This window comes from Loxodonta africana, chromosome 3 (assembly GCF_030014295.1).
Source record: "Loxodonta africana isolate mLoxAfr1 chromosome 3, mLoxAfr1.hap2, whole genome shotgun sequence".
In the NCBI taxonomy this organism is placed as follows: domain Eukaryota; kingdom Metazoa; phylum Chordata; class Mammalia; order Proboscidea; family Elephantidae; genus Loxodonta; species Loxodonta africana.
The window spans coordinates 61,963,278-61,985,425 of record NC_087344.1 but is presented as its reverse complement, the minus strand read 5'-3'; the positions used below and the strand labels follow the sequence as shown (position 1 = coordinate 61,985,425).

The window sequence follows — 22,148 nt, the reverse complement described above, 5'->3', positions numbered from 1 at the left end:
GCCCAAGTTTCCAAATTCCATCTGTATCTCATTTTAGGTTCAGTGATCCAGAAGGTCACTCAATTGAAAGTAAGCCAAACTTAACCCAATGTCCCTTTGAGAACTCAATACCAGGGAGACCAGCAGGGATAGGCCCAGGGTCACCTCAGGAGCCTTCTGTGGCTCTGCTTCCCACGCCAGTTAGGTGGCGGTGTGCACATGTCTTGTTTTGTTTTGTTTTCCTTTGTGGGGGAGGGGAGTAAAGCCTGAAGGGAGAAGGAATTCACAACTGACTGCTGTTTGGCTTCATTCCAATCACTTTCTTTTCTGCTGGTGACAGCTGTTTTCCTCTTCTGATTTAGAAGGTTTGGACTAAGTCCCTCCCTGCCACGCCTCCCCCTGAGCTCAGCCACAAACCCTGACCCAACAGCAGGCTTCTGGTCTGGTGATTCCAGAACACATAGGAGGAAAGAGCTTGCAAGGCACACTGTGCTGTCTGTCAGCATTGGCTCACCTGTTTGCCTCCTCCTCTGAGTCTAAAACAAAAACAATAAGGTATCAGGAGAAGGCATGGCTCAGGGTGGAGTCTGGTTCAGAGGTTTTCAGCAGGAATTAATCCATTCACTTTAATCTTTCATATAGAGGAACCACACACATAATTTCCCATCTACTTCTCCATCTGTAAACTATTTCTATTAAATAGCTCCTGAAATCCTATCTCCACTGGGAAGCCTCCTGGATTTAAAGGGTCAGGCTGTCCCTATACCATCTTGCAGGCCAATTTTATGTAGCAGAAACCTTGCTGAAAGCTTTATGCTTATTGCCTCTAACTTTTGACAGTGTAGCAGGGTAAACACTGTCCTTACTTTACTACTACTACTAATAATAATAATAATAAACTAAGGCTCAAAGTGGTTATACACCTTGATTAAGGTCACATATGTTGTAAGTGGCTAAGACAGGATTCACAACCAGGAGCATCTCTCCAAACCCTTCCCTTGTCTACTATGCCAAACTGCTTCCTATGGAATCAGAATGCCCACAGCCGTTCTCTATCTTTGCAACCCACTGGGACCCTAGTTAGCACAAACTTAATGCTAACACCTCATACTGCCCAGGAAGGTCTTAGCCTTCTGCCTTATCTTCTGGAAGCCCTGTGTTTCCTGGTCTGACTCAGAGAGCAGGAGTGGGTAATGTCCCTGTGACATGCATGATACCACACGAAGCCAGTCAGTACCTAGAAAGAAGGTTTGATGGAACCATAGAGGAAGCCAAGTGCCAGGCACTCACCTGAGTCAATCCACCAATCTCCTTCACAGACACATACAGGCGATAGAGGTCCAGAGGTTTCCTGCCCACAGCAGGCAGATTTGTCATGCCCATGGCCTTCTCTTCTGTGAAGGCCAGATAACGGTCCACCCACATCTTCCTCTCAGGCTCACCACCCAGCTCATACAACTTGGTGATCTTCTCATTGGTTGTAGTAGAGGAACTGGATTTCTGGAAGTAGCAGGTCAAAATTCATAGGAATGGGTCAGATTCAAAGCTATGCTAAGGGTCTCAGAAGTCTCTTGATTAGGGTAGTGGCTTTTACTCTGGGTGATCAATAGCTGCCCTGCCTTCACATAGCTGAAGGGCTAAAAGGCAGCCAGACCGTCTTTCTACAAAGGACACATATATACTATGTATTGCATGCTATGCTAGATGCCTTTACGTAGTAGGTATTACAAACTATCCCCATTTTTAAAGCTAAGGAAAAAGGTCCAAGGAGTCACTGCCCATGATCTTACACATTTTAAGTGGCAGGGCGAGTATGAAACCTTTGTCCACTTGACACCAAAGACACTACTAACACCACACTACTACCCAGGAGCCTGGACACACTTTTATATAGACTGTTTTAGAGTAAGAGCTCAAGGAATTCAAAATGTGATTGCTAGACAATGGATGGACTAAAACAAAAGAAACTCTTCCTCTCAAGAAAGGAAGATCTCCCACCTGGTTGAAAGGCTTTAGGTATTATCCTATCCAAGACAGGAGGATGGTTGGAAAGGCCTAGGAGTCAGAGTTGAAGATCTACAGGGGGTAGCAGCTATGATTTTTTACTTTCCCTATTTTACAGACAGGGGAAATGAGGTGCGGCAAAGTACAGAAATGTTTCAAATGATCCAAATGCTAAGGTCTCCAGTCTGCCACACAGCTTATAAGACAGCATATCCAGGACCAACCTATAGCAGGGTCAAGGATGGATCCGAACCCTACTAGTCTCATCTCCCCCATATTAGAATACAGGGCACCAACCACTCCTGCTGCTATGAGTGAGGTCCAGGAAGAAAAGAGCAACTAGTTGACCATGGCACACACCATCTATAACTGCTCGAGACAGGAGACAGTTTCACAGAGGGCACCAGCCAAATGCAGAGAATTCCACACTCCAGTGTCTGGCGTTTCCTCCATAATTGACAACTGAGAGAACACTATGTCATTTAAACCAGGATCCCTTAGGCTAACTTGAACCTAATTCAATGAGCTATTATCCTGGGACTCTTCATGATAGGAAGAAGGAAAGGATGGGATACAAGGTTGACAGGAGTTAAGACATAAATCATTACCTTGGATTTGGATTCTGTCTTGGGTGTCCCATCTGCCTTATTGTTCATTTTGGTGGCTGGGGTTAACTTGACATCGCCAAGGCCCATCATCTCTGGACTGGCTGCCATCCCTACAAAAGAGGAAAAAAATTCTCAAATCCAACAGGTTAAGCTGTGACCAAATGATCACACTGGAAGAAATCCCTGAGGTGAGCAAAGGCTAGGATTTACCTGCTGAATTGTTGGCCATGGTTCCACCCATAGGATATGGGGGTCCCTGAGGGTTGATCATGCCAGCCATACTATTAATCCCTTGTCCATAGGGAGGTCCAGTTCCCATCATGCCCCCTTGATTCATATTAGGGTAGCCTGGTGGCCTGAGGAAGAAGATGGAGAGTAAGAGACAGACAAGGGTTGGAGACAATGAACTTTCAGATTTAGACTTCAGCTAAATAGGGTTGTGTGAACCAATTATCTAGTTAGGCTAACAAGGAAAAAGCTTATGGGCCCCAAAATAGGAACTATTATCTTTTACTTCCTCACAAAGAATTCTAAGGGGGTTCAAGATCCAAAGAGGAAACAATAGCTCAGTTTGAAGGGCTACACTCTCTGAAGTGCTGCTTCCCTCTAAGCCATCTTTGAAGCTAAGCTTTATGTCCATTTAAGGACACCCTCTGTGGCCAAAGGCCTAGATTACATGTTCAGTTTTACCTCTTTGTCACGGGCAAACCCAAACTAGACTATATCCCTCATATTATAGCACCCGGAAGTGGCTTTGCTTTCTCTCTTGATGGGACCACTGAGAACTCTGTACTTCCACCATTCTGAAGTTCTACCAAAGCTACCTCTTTACAGTCAATCCCCCTAATCTACCTTGGTTTATCAACATCTCGATAAGACAATATTCATTTTAATAGCTATAGGCACCAACAGTGGGGTGCACAGATATGGGGCCTTGGATAACAATGGGCCACTGAAGTCAGTGGCCAAGGAAGAAGACATTGTTTTCAAGGCAAAACCAAATCACATGAGCCTTTGCACTGTGGCACAATCAGATATCCATCAGTCAACTAGCTCCCATTCTCATGGGACCACAGAGAACAGCAGGAGAAACGGTAAAATACAGCCCTACCATCCTCCGTTTCTCAAACCCCAAGTCCAAATGATGCACATCATTAAGAATCCTTCTGGAATCCAACAAACTAAACAGAAAACATGAAGAAACTACCTGCTCCAATGACTTATTTTACTGATCAAAATAACCTGTGTTTCATAAAGTTCTTTACGCCTTATACTTGGTTATGTCAAACTTGACACCAACCTAAGATGCAGCCTGGGGATCTGTACTTCTGTTGTTTTTCACTGTAAGGAAACCTAGTTCTCTGAAAAGCCCTCAGTAAAACAAATATTTACTAAAGAGACATAGTTTAGCATCCAGAAGCATCGCAGTGACCTGCGTGACTCTAAAATTTATTTCCCTGCACGGACACCTTCTACACTTCCCAAGCCTTACCTGTTTTGGATAGAGTTGGCAGCAACATGCATGGCAACAGCAGTTTCTTGAGTTTTCCGGTTCATGCCCCCTGGTGGGGGACACATCCCTGACCCAACCTGAGGTGGCATATTGGCCATATTAGGACCATAAGGCCGGTTGCCCATGGAGGCGTGACTCATTCTCCCTGGAGGGAGGGTGCCGTAAGGTGGGATGCCAGGCTGCCCATGCATTTGACCTCCAGCACCCATAGGGTTCATGCTTCCAGCCATGCCTGCACTAGGGTAGTTGGCATTAGGCAAGGCATTATAGTTTGGCTGCCTGGGGTAGCCTCCTGGGAGGGGAAGAAGGAGAGAAGACGCAGAGACTTGGTTAGCAACTCACTAGTATCTCTCAACTCTAAAACTCCAAAGATAACAAAGAATGCGAATCATTCAATATTTGGTTAGGAAAGAGATCAACTTCATGGTAGCCTTTACCTCAAAAAGTGAAGGGGAGGCCAAGAGTATATTAGAGGCAGACCTCAGTCTTCCCCTCATCTTAAGACAGTACAGGGCAAAACTGGCTTCCTTGCTATGCAGGCCCTTCAACTCTCAGAGGGATTTTTTCTTTTCTAAATACTCATCTTGTTTTCTCTCCCATACTCTGTACTAGACATTCAGCTTTAGTTCTGTCCAGGGCTGATTTTGAGCAAAAGATCTATTCTATTCGTACTTACTCAAAATATAATTGTAATAACTGATAGCTACCATCTCTTAAATATTCTACACTAAGTTATGGGCTAGGTACCTTATCCCTATTTTACATATAAAACAGAGGCTCAGAGAGGTTCAAAAACTTTTCCTGGCAACAGAGTAGGTGGTGACAAAAATGGAACTCCATCCTGCCCTACTTCAGAGTTTGAGCTTGGTGGATTCAAGGCAAAGGACGGTCTTATTCTTACCACCCAGATGGTGGCATATCAGACAAGAAACTGTTTTCTCCTCTCAACTCTATTCCTAACTGGGTAGTACACTCACCTTGTGGGCCATACTGAGCCCCCTGGGGACCATAGCTCCCCATGGAGTTCTGCTGGTAGGAGCCCATGCCTGTGTGCATCTGTCCTCCAGAAGGCTGACGTGGAGATAAGGCTGAGCCGGGCTGTGGGGAACTGTACTGGGGCATCTGGGGATTCCTCTGCATGTAACCTGTTATATGGGAAGTTCCCATACACAGTTATTATCGTGGTAAGCTATCATCACTTTGGTATAATGGGAACAAATGTTTTCATTTATCTTGGGACTTCGCCATCAACATTTTCTTTAGCAGCTACTTGTGTGGAATCTCTATCTGATTTGCTATATAGTCATGTGTCTTTTTAGACAACACTCCAAAGTGACACAGTCATTAACCAGGGTATTCCAACTGTTTCTACTAAATGGAGGTTTGAAACGATAAAAAGCAATGACAGTACTAACAAAATGGTGAATGATTTTAAGGGTAAAGACTCAATGCTGAGTCTTCTGTACCAAATTAAGCACAATGTGTGTGTGTGGTTGGGGGGAGGGGGAATCCATCAAAACACAGGCAATCGTTCAGAAAGAAAGGTTGACTGTTGGGGCATGTGATTCTGGAGCCGCCAACATGGCCAAGCCTAGTCTAACTTCACAATTTGCTGCTAGGACAGACTTAAACTCCATGGTCATGCAGTTCTCCGAAAGTTATTACACAGAACACTCTGCCTCAGTGCCCTTCACCTCCCCACTGAGCCCAGGCTCTCACCTCGATCTTGGGCAATGCTTGATTGGTTCATGGAAGGATGCATGATGCTGTCGGACTGGCCACTGGGTGGCCGAGGTGGCATCTGGTTGCCTGCTCCAGACAGAAAGAAGTAAGCCAATCATGGCTAAACCTATAAATTCTAGCCAATTCAGAGCTGGAAAGAGCTCATGAGGGGGCCAAGCACTCGTTAGTATCACATACATGGAGAGGTCCAGCTAAGGGGCTCCCACTTCCCTTTTCCAAATGCTAATGGAAAGCTACACAGACATTAACTAGGGATGCTCTCTCTGCCAGTGGAAGGCTGAGGATCCCCGTTTGGGGACTGGTCCCCTTTCCCTCCCTCCAAAGCCCTGCACTTTAGGGTACCTGGCACTGCAGCAGGCGAGAGTGGTCCTGAGCGAGACTGAGCAACACTGGCAGGAGAGCCAACAGGGGATGGGGAGGGGCCTCGGATGCCAGGCAGGTGAGGGGAGGTATGAGGAGAGAAAGGAGACTGAGCTGGATTACTCTGCTCTCCTTGGCTGCTGGAAATCCCTGACGTGCTCACTCCAGGGCTCAGAGCTCCTTCTGTCCCCATGGGGAGATCGTCTATTGAACCAGACAGATCCTGAAACACATATACACAAGGACATGGATTAGGCACGGATATTAGGCAGAAAAATCCTTTTTTCAACAATCTTACTACACGCAGCATTCTCCTTAAACAACCAAAAGCAAACATGCTAACAAACACTTTAGTCATGATACTCTAGTTCATATACAGTAGACTTTCTGTAAAGGGACAGATAATAAGTATTTTAGACTTTGTGATCCACATGATCCGTCACAACTACTCAACTTTGCCGTTGTAGTACCAAAACAGTCACAGACAATACATAAATGGGCATGGCTGTGTTCTAATAAAACTTTATTTATAAAAACAGGTAGCCGGTACGCAAGCCACAGCTTGCTGACCTCTGCTCTATTCCCTCAGAAGCAGAGCTGGTACTTTCATCCTCTTTCCCAGCTCTAAGTTCTACGGTCAGTGAGACTTCAGTTCTTTTCCTATGGGGAAACTTCACAAAATGCTGCCAGGATGACACCCAGGAGCTACAAGAGTATGTTATGAGTTTGGGCAACGTCCACAGATGCCCTCTTCCCAGATTATAGTAACTTTCATTTGCCAAGGACTCGCTCACTCCAAGTCACCATACTTGTCAACATAAGTGGCAGAAGTGAGAAAGGGATACATTACATGGGACAGACAATTCTTTAACTGCCAAGAAGGTCTGAGACTATATTCCTAACACCTAGCCCACAAGAGGGATTAACAAATGTTTGCTAACTGAACAAATCCAGTCCCCCCCCGCCCCAGCTTTAAGTTTGTCAGTGAGAACTTGGTATTTATTTGGGGGCTTTGCTTGTCTTGAATTAACCAAAAAGCTCACTCTAGGTCAGCAAACTAAGATTAGCAATCAGGGGGTCAATATGAAAAATATTCACCCAGGAAATGCTTCTTCCACCTCCATGTTCATTCTCTAGCAATACCACTGGATCGACATCATGCGTTAACTAACTTCAGGCTGGGAACTATAACCCAAAGAAAGAATGAGAGCTTTGGATATTGGTCCAGGTCTGGGAAAACCCCGATACTTAAGTGATTAAGAGTTCTCTTAAGAGAGATAGCTGAAGAGAAAGGAGATCCAAACTGGGATGAACTGACGTAAAGCCTATTCCTACTCCCACAAATAAGCTCACCTTGGAAAGTTCAGTTGAAGCTGACTCTGATGATGGAGTCTGACAATAACACTAGAGGTCAGAGGGCAACTCTCAGGCTCTCCCCTAAGCCCGCAGGCTGGGTAGATCTTCCACAAACCTGTTGGCTACTTTGCTTGGCTGGGAGTGTTTCTGCTGAGTTCTATGGGAACAAAGCTTGCTCTGGAGGTAAAATAGGTAGGTAGGTGTGAGTAGGTAAGTGTGAGTTTGTGTCTCCGTCCAGCTCTCAATGTTAGCTAAAAAGTCAGAAAACACTAGTTTTTCTGGTGACAAGGAGCTGACCTGGTGTACCATAATATGCTTCAAAAATGCAATTAGAATTTAGCTCCAAGGTAGAAGGGAACTCAAGAGGCCCAACTCCAAGTACGTCAAAGGACCTCTTCTCTCTCAAAGGACTAAAGTACCTGCAAGCTATAAAGGACCTTGGGTTCATCTCAAGAGAGAAGGAAGGGATTCTACCCCTGTGTGAGGGCTAAGCTATACCAGGGACACCTGGCCTCTAAGCCAAGGAGATCAAACTCAAAGAGGCACCAAGATGACAAGAGGAGCCAACTACGTAGGCCAGAAACGGCCTCAAATGCCACTTGTTAAGCCCTATAGTCTGTTAACAGAAACCATAGGCCAGAGGTATGTTTTAGGGACCAGTAGGTTCCCTCATGCATTTCTTTCAACAGTCTCCATTCCTTATCAAGCTGCCAGCTTCCAGTAATAAGAGCTACCTGCTTACAGGAAAAAGAAATCAGTGTATTTTGGAACAGAATAGGAATACAGAGTCCATCCGTAATAGCTTTGTTCTAATGGCTGTGAAAAACTAAGTGTTCTGTTTTGCATTTTTATCTTTAATCATATAAGTAAAACATAAATATTTCTCATAATAAAAACATTTCGGGTAACACAGGTAAAGCCAAAGTTCCCCTTAGCTCTCTTTCTGCTATTCTCTATAGCAGAAACCCTGTTCAATTTGGTGAACATCCTTGGAGACCTGAGAAATTGAGGAGAAAAGAACAAAAAAGCCAAAAGCCAACTGCTTTAGGGCTGGAGGAAACCCTGGTGGCACAGCGGTTAAGAGCTACAGCTGCTAACCAAAAGGTTAGCAGTTCAAATCCACCAGGCGCTCCTTGGAAACTCTATAGGGCAGTCCAACTCTGTCCTATAGGGTCACTATGAGTCAGAATTGACTCGATGGCAATGGGTTTTTGTTTTAGGGTTGGAGAAAGGACTGAGGATGTTCCTTAGCCACACTTCTGTTAGGAAACCAGGCTCACCATATATCCACAACGTGAACGTCCCTAGTCCAGTTAAAGGATCCCAGAAGCCTAAAGAACACCGTTGCAGTCCCTGGGGCTGGGATCTCAGGACTCTGGAAGCACCTACAGCTGGCAAAGTAGTGGCTTCCTTCATAGAAAGTAGCTGTCAGTTTTGGTAAAGCGCCCTCAGCTCCTTGGAGAAAAAGTGCTAAACAAACCACTGGCAACAACAGCCTCCACATGGGCTGGGATGCTTGCGCACAGAATAATGCTGGGGAAGAAAGCAGCATTAATCTTCTCATCTCTCTGAATTGGCTGGTTTGAGGCCAATCTCTCAGACTATCATTGTCATCAGACAGCAAGTGGTCCATGTGGGAGTAGTTGGTTTAACAAATTTTCAAGAACCAAATGGTTAGCATAGGAAGGGACAGATAATTTAGTATTAACAATAGCTACCATTTCAGCATCTACTATGTGCCAGGCACTTTAAAGAGTTACTTCATTTAATTTCCTACAACTCTTGGAGGTAGGTACTACTACTACTATCACTTTAAACATGAGGAAGCTGCTACTCAGGGAGACTGGGTTATATGCCCAAGTCACCTAGCAAGAAGCAGAAACTAGATTTGAACCAGGTCTGCCAGTCTCCAGAGCCTATGCTATCTCTCTCCAGTATTCTATGATACTGTATGAACTGAAGAAAAAGCATCACACCTTTGAGTCAGGAGACCAAGGTCAGGCTCTTCGTACTTGCTGGTTGTGACCCTTGGCAAGCCCGACAATGAGCTGGGCTTCAGTTTTCCCGTTCATACAATAAGAGGGCTGGACAAATCTGAGTACGTGTTGCCCCTGGGCATATGCATGAAACCCCACTAGCACCATATGGTCAGGGCCAAATGTACAGCAGTAATACCCTGGAATGAGAGATCCGACAATATACAAGCAATATAAGATGTAAGACATACCCGTCAGTCCCAGTGGCAAATGTTTTTATTGGGAATGAGAGGAGAGGTAAGGGTAGAAGTCTTCAAAAGTTATGAAAAATCTCTGGGGCACAGGAAGCTGACTAGGAGCCCAGCTTAAAACTAAGTCTGAATGGCCCCCCTCTATCTACATGAAAAGATAATGCTCTGAACTCCATGTCCTTTCATTGTATAGGACACACCTCTACTTTCTACCCTACAAAAAGCCAGTTTTTCAGGTCTTTTGTTCCACAAAAAGCCAGGTGTCTGGTTGTTGAGTCAGACCTCAATATGCCTAACAAGTTCAATTTTCTACAACACACTTACAAAGAAAAGGTTCAATCAATCAAAGCCCTACTTTTCCTGGTAGGATTTCACCTTTGGCATTTGAGGACTCTTTGGTTCTCAGCTCTACAAAAGGGCCCACCCAACAGGTATCTTCTGGAAAGACTGCAGAAAGAATTGTAGCCATCCCCCTTTAGTGGCAAGATTTCCTTTCCTGGGTTCATTCTCCTCCAAGCATAATTCAGCCAAGAGATGGGAGGTGAGGATTAGCTCACTCAGGGCCCTGCCAGTTCCAAGGAAGCAGCAGGGCCAGGGAGAATTTCCTCACGTGTTTCCAACGTGTTTCATGCATTTTATTGCTCATCTACCATGCAGATCAAAAGCGCTGGAGCAAGTCCAACTATTTCACACAGAATCTCACACTCCAGGCTGGCTACAGCCCCGAAAACCTTCGTTTCTTCACTTGAAATACTGCCCAATGTTATTTTGGGATGTGACCTGATAGAGGAAACCCACAGGGACTCCATGACGATAACTGTTCCAGCTGTGATTGGCTGCCCAGCCCCAGCGAATGCCAGCATGGATCCGTCAAGCTCTGCTGACAAACAGGACTCAGCAGCTAACACCTTCTCTTCACACCACAAACAAAACCATGCCTGAAATCACACAGTCCATACCTCATTTGTGGGGGGGAGCTGGTGCTCTCACAGGAAGGGTTGCAAGTTCTAACATGAATTGGCTGCCTGGTGGAGTACATTTTCAAACAGGAAGATACCAGATCAGAGTTAGAGGAGGGGGGGGCGTTTAAATGATCTCCTCACAGGGCCTTGAGAAGATGACATCAGTTCATTTTGCTGGGCAGATTAAAGAACACCAGCTGACAAGTCTAAAGAACAGGCTCAAGGCAATGTTCAGATTGAGGGTTTTCCGGTAAATCTGGCTGAATCCTTGAGGAACAGAGCTTTCGCTAACCCCAGATGGAGTTCTCACATCCTTTCAGTTGTGAAGAGCTTTTGCCGAATTCTGCTGATTACTAGCAGGCAAACCACCACCAAGAGAACCAGGTAAATTCTATACACATGCCTGTAGTAAGATCTTTGGTTTTGTTTTTTGGTTGTGGGAACCTCATAACTCAGTCACACCCACTTAAATGACAATCCTAGAATGAAAAAAAGTCCAAATGAACAGCCTGAAATGACCAAAGCTGCACCAGCAATCGGCCAGGGTCCCCCACCCCCCGCCGCCTTCCATTCCCTACCTCCCCCCACACACACACTCTAAAAGATCCAAAGGCATGGCAGGAGGCTGTTTCTATGCTGGAGAACGGGAGGAAATCCTAAAGAACAGAGAAGAGGTTGAGGAACAGAAGCCTTGAAGACAAGAAGAAAGTAGGGAAGGAGGCAACAGCTTTAACAAACTTTAAGAAAAAAGGACTAAGACAAACTTAACTGTATAGCAGCTACTTACGGCAAACAAAGTTCTGGGAAGACTTGGTTTTTCATGAAGCCTTCCTCAAGCAACATATCTGGGGAGATGGGAGTGGGTAGGAAGAGGCTACCTCTAGGAAACACTTCTAAAAACAATTTCAATATGATAAAGGTTCAGTTATAGGTTCTCTTTTTTTCTCTTCAATCTTCACTAAATGGAAGGAAGAAAGATCTGACCCGCCCTAAACTGGTAGGGACTCCAGGGTTATAGAATTGTTGTACCATTATTACAAGGAGTGGTCTCAGGTCAACAGATTTAACTGCCGTCTATGCCCATAGAGCAGGCTACCCGGCACTGGCTGAAATGCCAACAGTGAATCAACACAAAGAATAGGCTTCCTCTTACTCCTGGTTGTACCTCCAGGTCAAGGGTTAAGCAGGTGGTAAGGAAGCGGAGGAAAAGGCACATCCTTTTAGTTTAAGACTGAGGTGGGATGGATGGCTTTTATATGGCATTTCTCACCATGGTCTTGTTTAACTCCCACCAAATGACTGGGTGGGATTATGTGAATAAGATGCTGTGGCCCACCAAGGGGACTGGACAGTTTACTAATAATGTTCTGCCATTCCATTAAGCTCAAAATGAACCGTTCCACAGGTGGTGGTGGGGGGGCCCTCACCACCCACGAAAGAAGATATGGGAGTAGAACGCATCTTTTGGACCTGGGGTCCCTACGCTGAGAACCTCCCAGACACAGGAGACACAGAAAGAAAGAGTTGTAACACCGGAGATGGCGCAAGATGGTGAGAGGCAGCAGTGGAGAAACGGAGGCGGTATAACCAGGAGGCTGGTGTGAGACGGCGCAGTGGGCTTACCAACTCATGGAGTGAGAGAGCTGAGCGCCTTCAGGCCTCAGGCTGAGGCTTATTGAGGGAGTCCAGAGTGCGGTACCTCCAGGCACTTACTGGTGGAGCTAAAGAGCTTTGTAACACTTGCCCGAGCAGGGCAGAGGCTAGGCAGGCCCAAGAGGGCCAAGAGGCCAACGGCCAAGGAGAGGCCTGCTTGTGCGTACCGCCAAGAAGCTGTCCTGACCGAAGAGCTGTATCCTGAGTTGTTCCCTGATCCTGACTTGTAACCTGTAACTTACAACTGTGAACTGTAACTTCCCTAAGGAAAGCCATAACTGTGAGTATGGTCTGTGAGTTCTGTGTGATCACTGCAACAAAGTATCGAATCCAGCAGAGTTGAGAGTGCCACAGGTCAGAACTGGTAAAAAGGTTGAGGACAGGAGGTATGTCTGACCTCCGTCTCACAGGACTCAGCCTTGGGCTGTTGATGTTAATTGATTCTCCTTCCCCCTTATGAAGTTAGAGGACATCAGAAGCCCCTGTGCCGCCATTTTTTACAAGGACCAAGTTAGTTTGGTTTAGGACCAAGCACACACTGCATGGAACAGCAGAAGCTGCTCCAAGAAGGCTCAGAAAATTCTATTTCCTACCAACCCTCTTCCCCCTGCCCCCGCAAGTTTCCAAAAACTTGGTTTGTATCCTAGAAACCACCACATAGGATGAGACCCCCAACCAAACTCCCCCTTCTCTTTCTCTACAATAGGCTATTGTTCTGGGGATAATGGATCATTCTTCCCGGTACCTTCTGGCTGCCTGGTGGGGAATGCACAGCAGAGAAGGGTCAGTCTCTTCTTGTCTCCATAATGCTTTTCAGGGGACCATCTCCAGGAGGAAATTCCCTATATATGTCAGAATTAAAGAAAGCTCTGGGAGACCAAATCTCCAAATTCAAAGGATGTTGCAAAGAATAGGAAGGAATAAAGCAAGTCCCTTCATATCTCCCTCTTGAAGGGAAGCAGAAATGACATGAATATGTGACTACCATGTGCTCAAACTTAAGCTAAGTGGTTGACTCACATTTCATTTAACTCACAATCATCTTCTGATATAGGCACAGTTGATCCTTATCCACAGATTCTGTATTTGCGAATTTACCTAATCGCTAAAATTTACTTGTAACCCCCAAATCAATATTCATAGAGTGCATCCGCAATAATATGAGTACACGCGCAGAGCAGCAAAAAACTTGAGTCACCTGACAGCTTATTCCCAGCTGAGGTTGAACATGGCTGGTTTGTTATTCACTAATTCAGTGCTTCTGGCGACTTTATATAGAACATAACTACTATGAATAACAAGAATCCACTGTCATGCCCATTCTAACAATGAAGCAGGCTCAGAAGTTTAATGACAGAGAGCTATTAAACAGAAGAACTGGGGTTCAAATCCGTATTACTCTTATTCCAAAAGCCTGCACTCTTTCCATCAGAATGTGGAAGTTTGTCATTACCAAAGGCTGGGCTCCACGTGTCAATCGAGGTAAGGCAATAACCTGTCTCTGGAATCATCTATGGGTGATTAGCTATGACTTTGGATGGGCTAACTTCACTAGGCCCCTGTTAGCTCCGCTATAGAAGGAAAGACTAAAACTAGATAATTCAACTCTACAAGTATAATGGTACATGTCTTCCTTTTTCCTGGCCAATCTTCCTATACTCTTCATTGTTTATTTCAAATTAGCCCTTTCACCTACAGTGAAACCTGTAAGAGCCGAAACTCAACAGGACTGCCTTGTTTTTCTGGGTCTCCCAAATTTTCTGCCTTTGGCAGGGTGCTTACCACTGTTCTAATGCTGTCTATTAAGAATCCTACCTCAAACACCCAGTGAGTTTTCCTTCTCTGACAGGTTTCCACCTTACGCAGGTTCCAGCTTTTGCAGACTTTACCTTATAATCCTCTTCAACCTACTTTTTCTATGCTAAAGGTCACAGTTCTTTTTCTCACCCCTGGGTTCTTAGACAGGTTACTTAATGTATGGGGCAGGGGGGAAGTGAGGGGAAGTGGGGGGGGGGGGTGAACAGATCGGGGGAGACTTAGAATCTAGGGAAACAAGCAGGAAGTTAAGTTCCATGAAGGTAGATGTCTATCTTTGCTATGCATTCAAATTTTAATCTTATTATCAAGCAACAGGCGCGTGGCTCAGGGAGAAGTCAAACATCCCAGGCCTCTAGATGGCCTCATCTCAAGAGATTTCAACCCTCACACTTTCCTCACTCAGCCCTGCCACCACTCTTTAAAAAACAAACAAACAAACAAAAAAAACCCCAAGCCCACTGCTTACAATGACCCCATAGGACTGCAGGACAACTGGGCCTTGTTTAGGTACCCCCTTCCCAAACTACAACATGGGAAGGCTCCTTTCTTGAAGCGTAAGCCAAGCAAGCTTCAAACCCTTGTCCACGGTCTGGCTCTGACATTGGGGTAACAAACCTTTCCTTTAACATGTATCAGGTTGGCCAATTTCCCAGCTACCCAAGAGCAGAAGTGGGTGGGAGGATCTAGTGCTTGAAGATGGACCACAGGTACAACTACTACAGACTAAAACTGTTTTTTAGCCTTGGGAACTTCAAAGAAGAAAATACCTTCCTGGGAGCAGCATCCACAGAAGGCAGCGGTCCACTAGCCATTCTGCTAAAATATGGGCTTTAAACAGAACAACTTCCCTGGCTATTCACCCCACAAGCAGAGCCCAGAGTTCCTCCAAGGCTCCTCTAGGACCCATCATTGCAGAACCCAAGTACAGGACTGATGACATTGTGCTATATCTGTCTTCTCTCCCACTAGCCTGTGAGACCAGAGCAGGACCAGGCTGTATTCTCCTACGTTCTTCTCTCCCCTCTTCCCCCGACCCGCACCACTGCCATTGAGTTGACTCATAGTGACCCTATAGGACACAGTAGAGCTGCCCCACAGGGTTTCCAAGGAGCGCTGGTGGATTTGAACTGCTGACCTTTTGGTTAGCAAGCGAGCTCTTAACCACTGCGCCATCAGTGACAGAAAAATGCCAGGTACACAAAAAGCAATATGCTTGATAAATGAATAATCTACTCAAAAGCATCCTCTTTAGACCCAATTTCTATTAGTCTTCTATCTTTCCTTTGCTCTCTACCCCCTCACTCCCCAGGTGCCTGAACTCTAGACCTCCATACTGAGAGAGGGGCTCCTGGGTGCTGATGTCACGGGAACCTGCTCTCCTGTCTAAACTGAACAGTGCAACCTCCAAATGAGCCTTGGGCAATCGGGTAAGAGTTGTTGCTAGAACTGCAGTGCAGGAACAAACGTCTGGAAAGGAGGCTTTTGGGAGGTGGGACTCTGTCATTGTAGAAATTTCAATCTAATTACAAAAAGATAAGAACCTGCTGTTCTAATCCACCTCAGCAAAATCTCATGAGGTAGGTCTGACCCTTTGGATGGAGACTGAGGCTATGCTGAGGTGAAAGAAAGGGAGATGAAAGACTGCTAGGCTGGTTGGATTCCTGTGATGGGAGCCCCTGCAAACAGCCAGCTTGGCCACTGCAGCAGCCATTGATTTTCCAGGGGTCGATATTCTGCTCCCACAGATCTGCTCGGCTGGAGGTTTAATCACATCGAGTGCTTCTGCTCAACATCTCCCCTGCGTTCCCCCCTCCCCAAACCAATAAAATAAACACCAAACACAATGAGAGCTAGCAACGGACAGATGAGATGGTGCTCCTCACAGCTGGCCCCTCCCTCAAGAGAAATTCTAGGCATCAGCTGCAAGGGAGTAAATACAAGAAAGGAGCCAAACCTATATGGCACGGCCCCTGAGAAGCAGCAGGGGCAGACCTATGGGCCCCAGAGAACCACTGAATCTATTGTGAAACATCCCCATATATACCCACCTAAAAATTGGGAGATTTTACGTAAAAATTTAGGTTCCCAACTTTTAAAAAAAGAGAAGACCCTGGAACTCCCAGTAGAAGATTCTGTAAAACCTGTAACTGGTTGAAGTCCTGTTCTCCTGTTTGTCACAGTCCCTACCAGGCCTGTATAACAACCATGCTACTACCTGCCCGATCAGCCCCCCTGCACACATCCCTCTCATCCCAGAGGCTTTTCACTCAGGCCAGGGGAGAACGTCTCACCTAGTCAGAAATCACCTCTTGGTCGAAATATACAAAGTTTTTTTGAGGGTCACTAGCTAACAGACTCAAGTCTGAAAAAAATGAAATTGGGTCAGAGCTAGGCCTGAGTTAGAGCAGCCAAGAGCAGTGCATATTTATGGAATGGGGCTGTTCTAATCCCAGCAGGAAACAAAAGCAAAGCTAGAAAAGGCAAAGAAGTTAGGAACCCCCTACTTTTTCCAAGTCCCCCTCTTAGGAAAGCAAGCCACACAGAGGTTGTCCTATGATCCAGCTCATCAGTTGCAATTCTAAAACCTGAGCAAGGAGGGCAGGAGTGGGAGGAAAGGGATAGAGAAAAGAAAGCAGCGCCCTGGGTATAAGGAGTGTTAAGGGGAGGGGGTTGCCTTACGCTTCCACATCATCTGGCTCTCCTTTCTACAGTAAGCCTGGTTGCCTCTCAGAATTACAGCAACCAGAAAGCAAGCAAGGATGCAATAAATACAACCGGGGAAGGCAAGATTCCAAAAAACCCACTGCCATTGAGTCAATTCCAACTCATAGCAACCCTGTAGGACAGGGTAGAACTGCCCCATAGGGTTTCCAAGGCTGTAAATCTTTATGGAAAGCAGGCTCCCCTATCTTTCTATGATAAATCTAGCTTACACCAAGGTCTAGGGGCTGGATGGCCTTCTTGGTTTGGTAGTTAAAAGCCCTGAATTTATATTCATCAGCAGTCTTCCCTATCATGGCCCACTAGTCTAAACAAAATCCAAAGAGGGGTAGAACAAACAGATCTGAGGATGGGGAATGGGTAGCATCCTGAACCAGAAATAACAACCATCATCCCCAAAGCCTTTTAGCCAAAAGAACAACTCTGAAACACAGGGAGAACCATAGGCAAGTTCTGGAATTAAACCAAGGGAAAACAAATATTCTTGATAACGGTTCTTCTGGACACTGATATCTTTCATTTGAAACTTGGTTTCCCAAAATGACAGGAAATTACCTTTACCCATCTCAGCAAACAATATTTAGGAGGGGCCAGTTTTCTTCCCACATCAAGGCTGACCTTAAAAGACAAATTTGCTGCTTCTCAGAGCTGTTGTTCCCACCTTCATTATGGCACAGCTTTTTGGCTTTCCTGGGAAAGGTCAAGTGGGAAGGAAGCTAGCAGCTTGGAGGTGAGCTCCGCCTCATCGCAATCAGAGATTACATCACAATGCCAACCAGTTCCATGCTGATACAAGGTGGGGAAGATGGAATCTTCCATAGCCTGGATAGTCCTGCCTAAGTAAGTAGGCAGTACAAGAGACCAAGCACTGGCCCCCAAAGGGACAACACTAGAATACATATCAGTTTCATAACAGCTTTCAGATGGAACACCCAAGAAACCTGAGGAGAATATAGAGCTAATTCTGTACTTCACTTAACTAGGTATGCCAACATAGTCCACACTAAAGGGTACTCCCCTCTGGGCCAAGTTTGAAGGAACAGATTCTCACCTTGGCTTCGGGGGGTGGCGGGGAGCCTACTGGTTTGTGCAAGAATGCCACTTCTAGGTGGACGTGGCTTATTTCCTGTTCAAATGGCTCTAGTACCCCAAGGAGGGACAAGAAACGGTTCGGCAACCATACATCTATGGGTTGGCTTTCTGAATTTGGTTGGTCTTTTTATAGGGTCGCTATGAGTCGGAACTGACTCAACGGCACTGGGTTTGGTTTTTGGTTTTGTTTTTTACAGAATGACAACAGCAGAAGCTAAGGTATGTGCATCGCAGAGGTAATCTTCCAGCCAGCCATGCAGACGGTTATGAAAGAACCAGCAGGAGAGAAAAGGGAAAGATGGGTGGGTAGAGGGAAGCCATCGTCACTAAAGCAACTGAGTTCATCTATTTGTTACTTGAGAAATTTCAGGAAATTCTAGTTTTTGAGAGGTTCCTTCCAAAGTAAGTGCCTTCTACATCCTCCTAGGGAATGGACCTAAACCCGAAAGCTAAGTACCATTCCCTTTGCCTAGGAATCTCAACCTCACATCCTTCTTCCTTCTTCCCTTTCTCCAAAACCCACTACCGCTGCCGTCAAAGAGAAGAGAATATGGAATGCAAAGTCTCTGTTTACTGAATGTAGTATTCTCTCTTTTTCTAAAAGATCTTTTTATTGAAGCCTGGATTGGTCCAAATAGTAAAACCATTGGCCTGGAAGTCAGGAAACCCAATGTTCTCATTTACTCAATGACCGTAGGCAAGTCTCTTACCCCTTTCTGGGCCCTGAATTTGGCGGATGGGGCTGTGTTAAGAGTTAATGTGGTGAATATTCTGTGAACTGGTTTATGTTGTTTCCATTCTACCCTTTTCCTAAATGGAAATGTTAGAAAGTTAAAAACTACATTTCCAAGAATCCCTAGTAGATGGGTTTCAGATACAATATAAATTCTGTATATCAGAAGCAGATTTATGAGATTAGTTCAAAGTGTGGCAAAGACCATACTTTTGTCTCCTTCGGTGGTTTCTGCATTTTGGTTCCATCCTTCAGTTAACTAGGTGGTGGTTCTGGTGACAGTACCTGCTGCTTCTGGAATCTGGCCTACTGATCTCTGGATCGCAGATTTACAGGTGGGATTTAAAAGCCCTCTAACAGTGGCTTGGAAGAAGGAGCTCCCCTGATAGGTCACATCTAGTACTATTCTGGGTCCCATTCCTGGAGGCCCAGCCTAGAACATGATCCTCCACGCTTTCCAACAATTTTGTGAACCCTGAATTCCCTATATTAAACCTCTCTCTATTTAACATACCTAAGATTCAGTGCATCTGATACAGTATTATCAGATGATCCCAAAGAGCAGTTATGAAAAGGAGAGGAAAACAAAATTATTCACAAAATCATTTTCTCTGGAGAGTGGACAAGATGAGGCGTCTTAGACCTTCAAATACATTCATCCAGGACAACCTCCTTCACTTCTTTTCTCACAACCTCCCCGTACTTCCTCCCTCCCACCCCAAGCTCCACAGGGTTGAACTGCTCACACAGGATGGAACGTCAAGTAAGCATATGCTTTCCTTTATAGCCCTGTGGTCTGTGCAGGCTGCTATTCTGCTGAGGATGGTATTGCCTGACCAACTCAAAATAAGTATTCCCTGGCTTTCAGGGAAGCCTGGGCTAGAAAGGGTACCAAGTATCATCCTCAGCAGTAGGAAATATATTTTTAAGCTCCAAGTACAAGAGAGCCAGAGCACACTAGTCTGGCACCCCTATGTGGCTAATAAGTGAGGACAAGTTTAGTCTGCACAATATCCCAATTGACCTCCTGTTACCAATTTCTGGTCTAAGCAAAGAGCCACCAGCCTTCTGTAGTAGGGTTGGGGTCAAACTGAAAAACAAGGTCAAATCCAAATGATGCACTGGGCCAGGGGTATACTGCCAGCCAGTCTTCAGTAGGGCTGACTGACCCCAGGAGCTGTCACAGAAGTAAGGCTCAGTTGCTTTTCAGACTGAGGTTGTTACAAAGAAAACAAAAGGTTCTAGCAAGAGGAATCTGTGTGAGACACACAGGCAGGAAGCAGAGCTGAGCCACCAGTGACTAGAATAGAAACAGGAAACAGCCCGGGAACAAGCATACAGTAATCTGCTGCAAGCAGCACAGGCTCTGGCAGGCACCAGGCAGTATCAGGGCTGAAGCAGCGTGACTAAGATGGAGAAGCGGATTGGCCAGCTTTGCGAGAGAACCAGCTTTCTAGAGAAGGGACGTTACATCCAGCTGCTCTGAGCAGTCTGGGCAGATATGGGGGGGGGGGGGGGGTGCGCGTAGAGAAGGACCTGTGCACCTGGGCTACATTTCAAGGAGAGCAAGCACATGGTCAAATATAAAAAGAGGAGGTCACCAACTTCAGAACAGCCTAGCTTCTCTGGGTGCCAAAACTGCTGTGGTATTTCTGTTATCTCTTTAAAAATAAACCATCAAAAACCTAGGTAAGAACTGTTGTTGGGCCTCCTTCCTTCTACCATGAAATGGGACAAAAGAGAGGAGAAACAGTGTAAGATAGAAATTCTTTAAGCATTCCAATTTTTTAAGCCTTGAGAGGATTTCTGTCTCTTCCTCAATAAACCGAGACAACAAAAAGCTGGCCCTTAAGCTTAGATAGGAAACCCTGCTGGTGCAGTGGTTAAGAGCTGCAGCTGCTAAATAAAAGGTCAACAGTTCAAATCCACCAGGCACTCCCTGGAAACCATTTATGAGGCAGTTCTAACTCTGTCCTATAGGGCCAGTATTGAGTCGGAATTGACTCGATGGCAACGGGTCTTGTTTTTGGTTTTAAGCTTAGACATACCATACCACTTGCCACTGGGTCAATTTCGACTCATGGCAATTCCCATGTGCGTCAGAGTAGAACTGTGCTCCATAGGGTTTTCAATGGCTTGTCTCTCAGAGGTAGATCATCAAATCTTCTGAGATGCCTCAGGGAGGACTCAAACTTCCAGCCTTTAGGTTAGCAGCTGAGTGCATTAACCACGTTTGCACCACCCAGGGACTCCCTAGCTCAGACAGGTAGAGGCTAGTCAACATAGACTTATTGAAAATCTGCCTGTGCTGGGCACAAAATGACTGTCAGATACAGGCCTTAAGCAGAGGTATCATCAAAATGTTATGGCAACATGAAGAAACTGTTGGGTTTTGAGGCCAAAGTAGAAGCTTACTAAACACTAAAAAAAAAAAAAAAAAAAAAAAAATTTTTTTTTTAAAGTGGGGAACATCTTACACAAAAGGACAATGGCAGGAAGGACAGAGTTGTAAGGAGTTTAAGGTACAGCTGAGTGGCCAGAGATACGAGGCTGCAAAAGGGGTCTAGACAGTAAGTAAGGGGAACCAGGGCCCCCAAACCACCCACTATACAACTAGTGGTGGTCTCCCACTTCCATCTCCTACACTCAGAGATTATTTAAATTTACTAGAGACACAGTAAAATGTATTGCATTCCGAAGTCCCTAGATTGATATGTCGTTTGAAAATTTTAATCTCAGCTCTCAGTCTTTAAATCTGTGCTTCTCAACCATTAGATGTCAGCCACCTGATGATCTTATTAGCATGAAAAGTTGGATTCAACAGATCTGGGATGGGGCCTGAGAAACTTCAATTCTAGCCATCTCCCAGGTGATTTCCATGTTGCTGGACCATGGACCACACTTTGAGTAGCAAGAGTCTAACTAATGAGCGTTAACACAAACCTGAACACTGGATTCTAAGAAAGGTACAGAACAGGGCTTATTTTCATCCAGCACAAGGGGGACCAAAGAACCAAACTGTAATCAACTATCTGCTGTTCTAGGTGACTCCCTAGTTGGCTAATTCCTCCAGGAGTCAGGTTCTAAAGGTGTAGCCATCTCCTCACGACCTCCCCCGCCCCAGCTGCGCTTTTCACAACTTTTATGTGCCTCCATCACAAGAATGTCTGGAAAAGCAAATATGGAAAGGAAATCCATCCTTCAGGACAAGTCTAGGTAGTAGCAAAGAGTTGAGGGTTTTGGTTAAAAATGAAGAGGGAATCAGATCGTGATTGCTTTTCTTCTTCTGGGTGAGAAGCTAGAGGAAACATTTTATTTGATCAGAGAGAGCTTGATTCAAATCCTGGTTTTGACCGTTAGTTTCTTCACATGTCAAACT

The 22,148-nt window shown here is 45.4% G+C and overlaps 1 protein-coding gene across 2 annotated transcripts in view; it reads right to left on the bottom strand.

The window, feature by feature from the left end:
* ARID1A (AT-rich interaction domain 1A) overlaps positions 1 to 22,148 on the bottom strand; it is a 71,815-nt gene that overhangs the window by 10,412 nt on the left and 39,255 nt on the right. For both annotated transcript variants that reach the window (XM_064281540.1, XM_064281541.1), the window contains exons 5-11: positions 6,190 to 6,430; positions 5,824 to 5,913; positions 5,082 to 5,249; positions 4,084 to 4,396; positions 2,802 to 2,947; positions 2,592 to 2,701; positions 1,270 to 1,479 (exon numbers count right to left, since the gene is read on the bottom strand). In XM_064281540.1, coding sequence (XP_064137610.1) covers positions 1,270 to 1,479; positions 2,592 to 2,701; positions 2,802 to 2,947; positions 4,084 to 4,396; positions 5,082 to 5,249; positions 5,824 to 5,913; positions 6,190 to 6,430 — 1,278 coding nt within the window. The remainder of the gene's footprint in view (positions 1 to 1,269; positions 1,480 to 2,591; positions 2,702 to 2,801; positions 2,948 to 4,083; positions 4,397 to 5,081; positions 5,250 to 5,823; positions 5,914 to 6,189; positions 6,431 to 22,148) is intronic.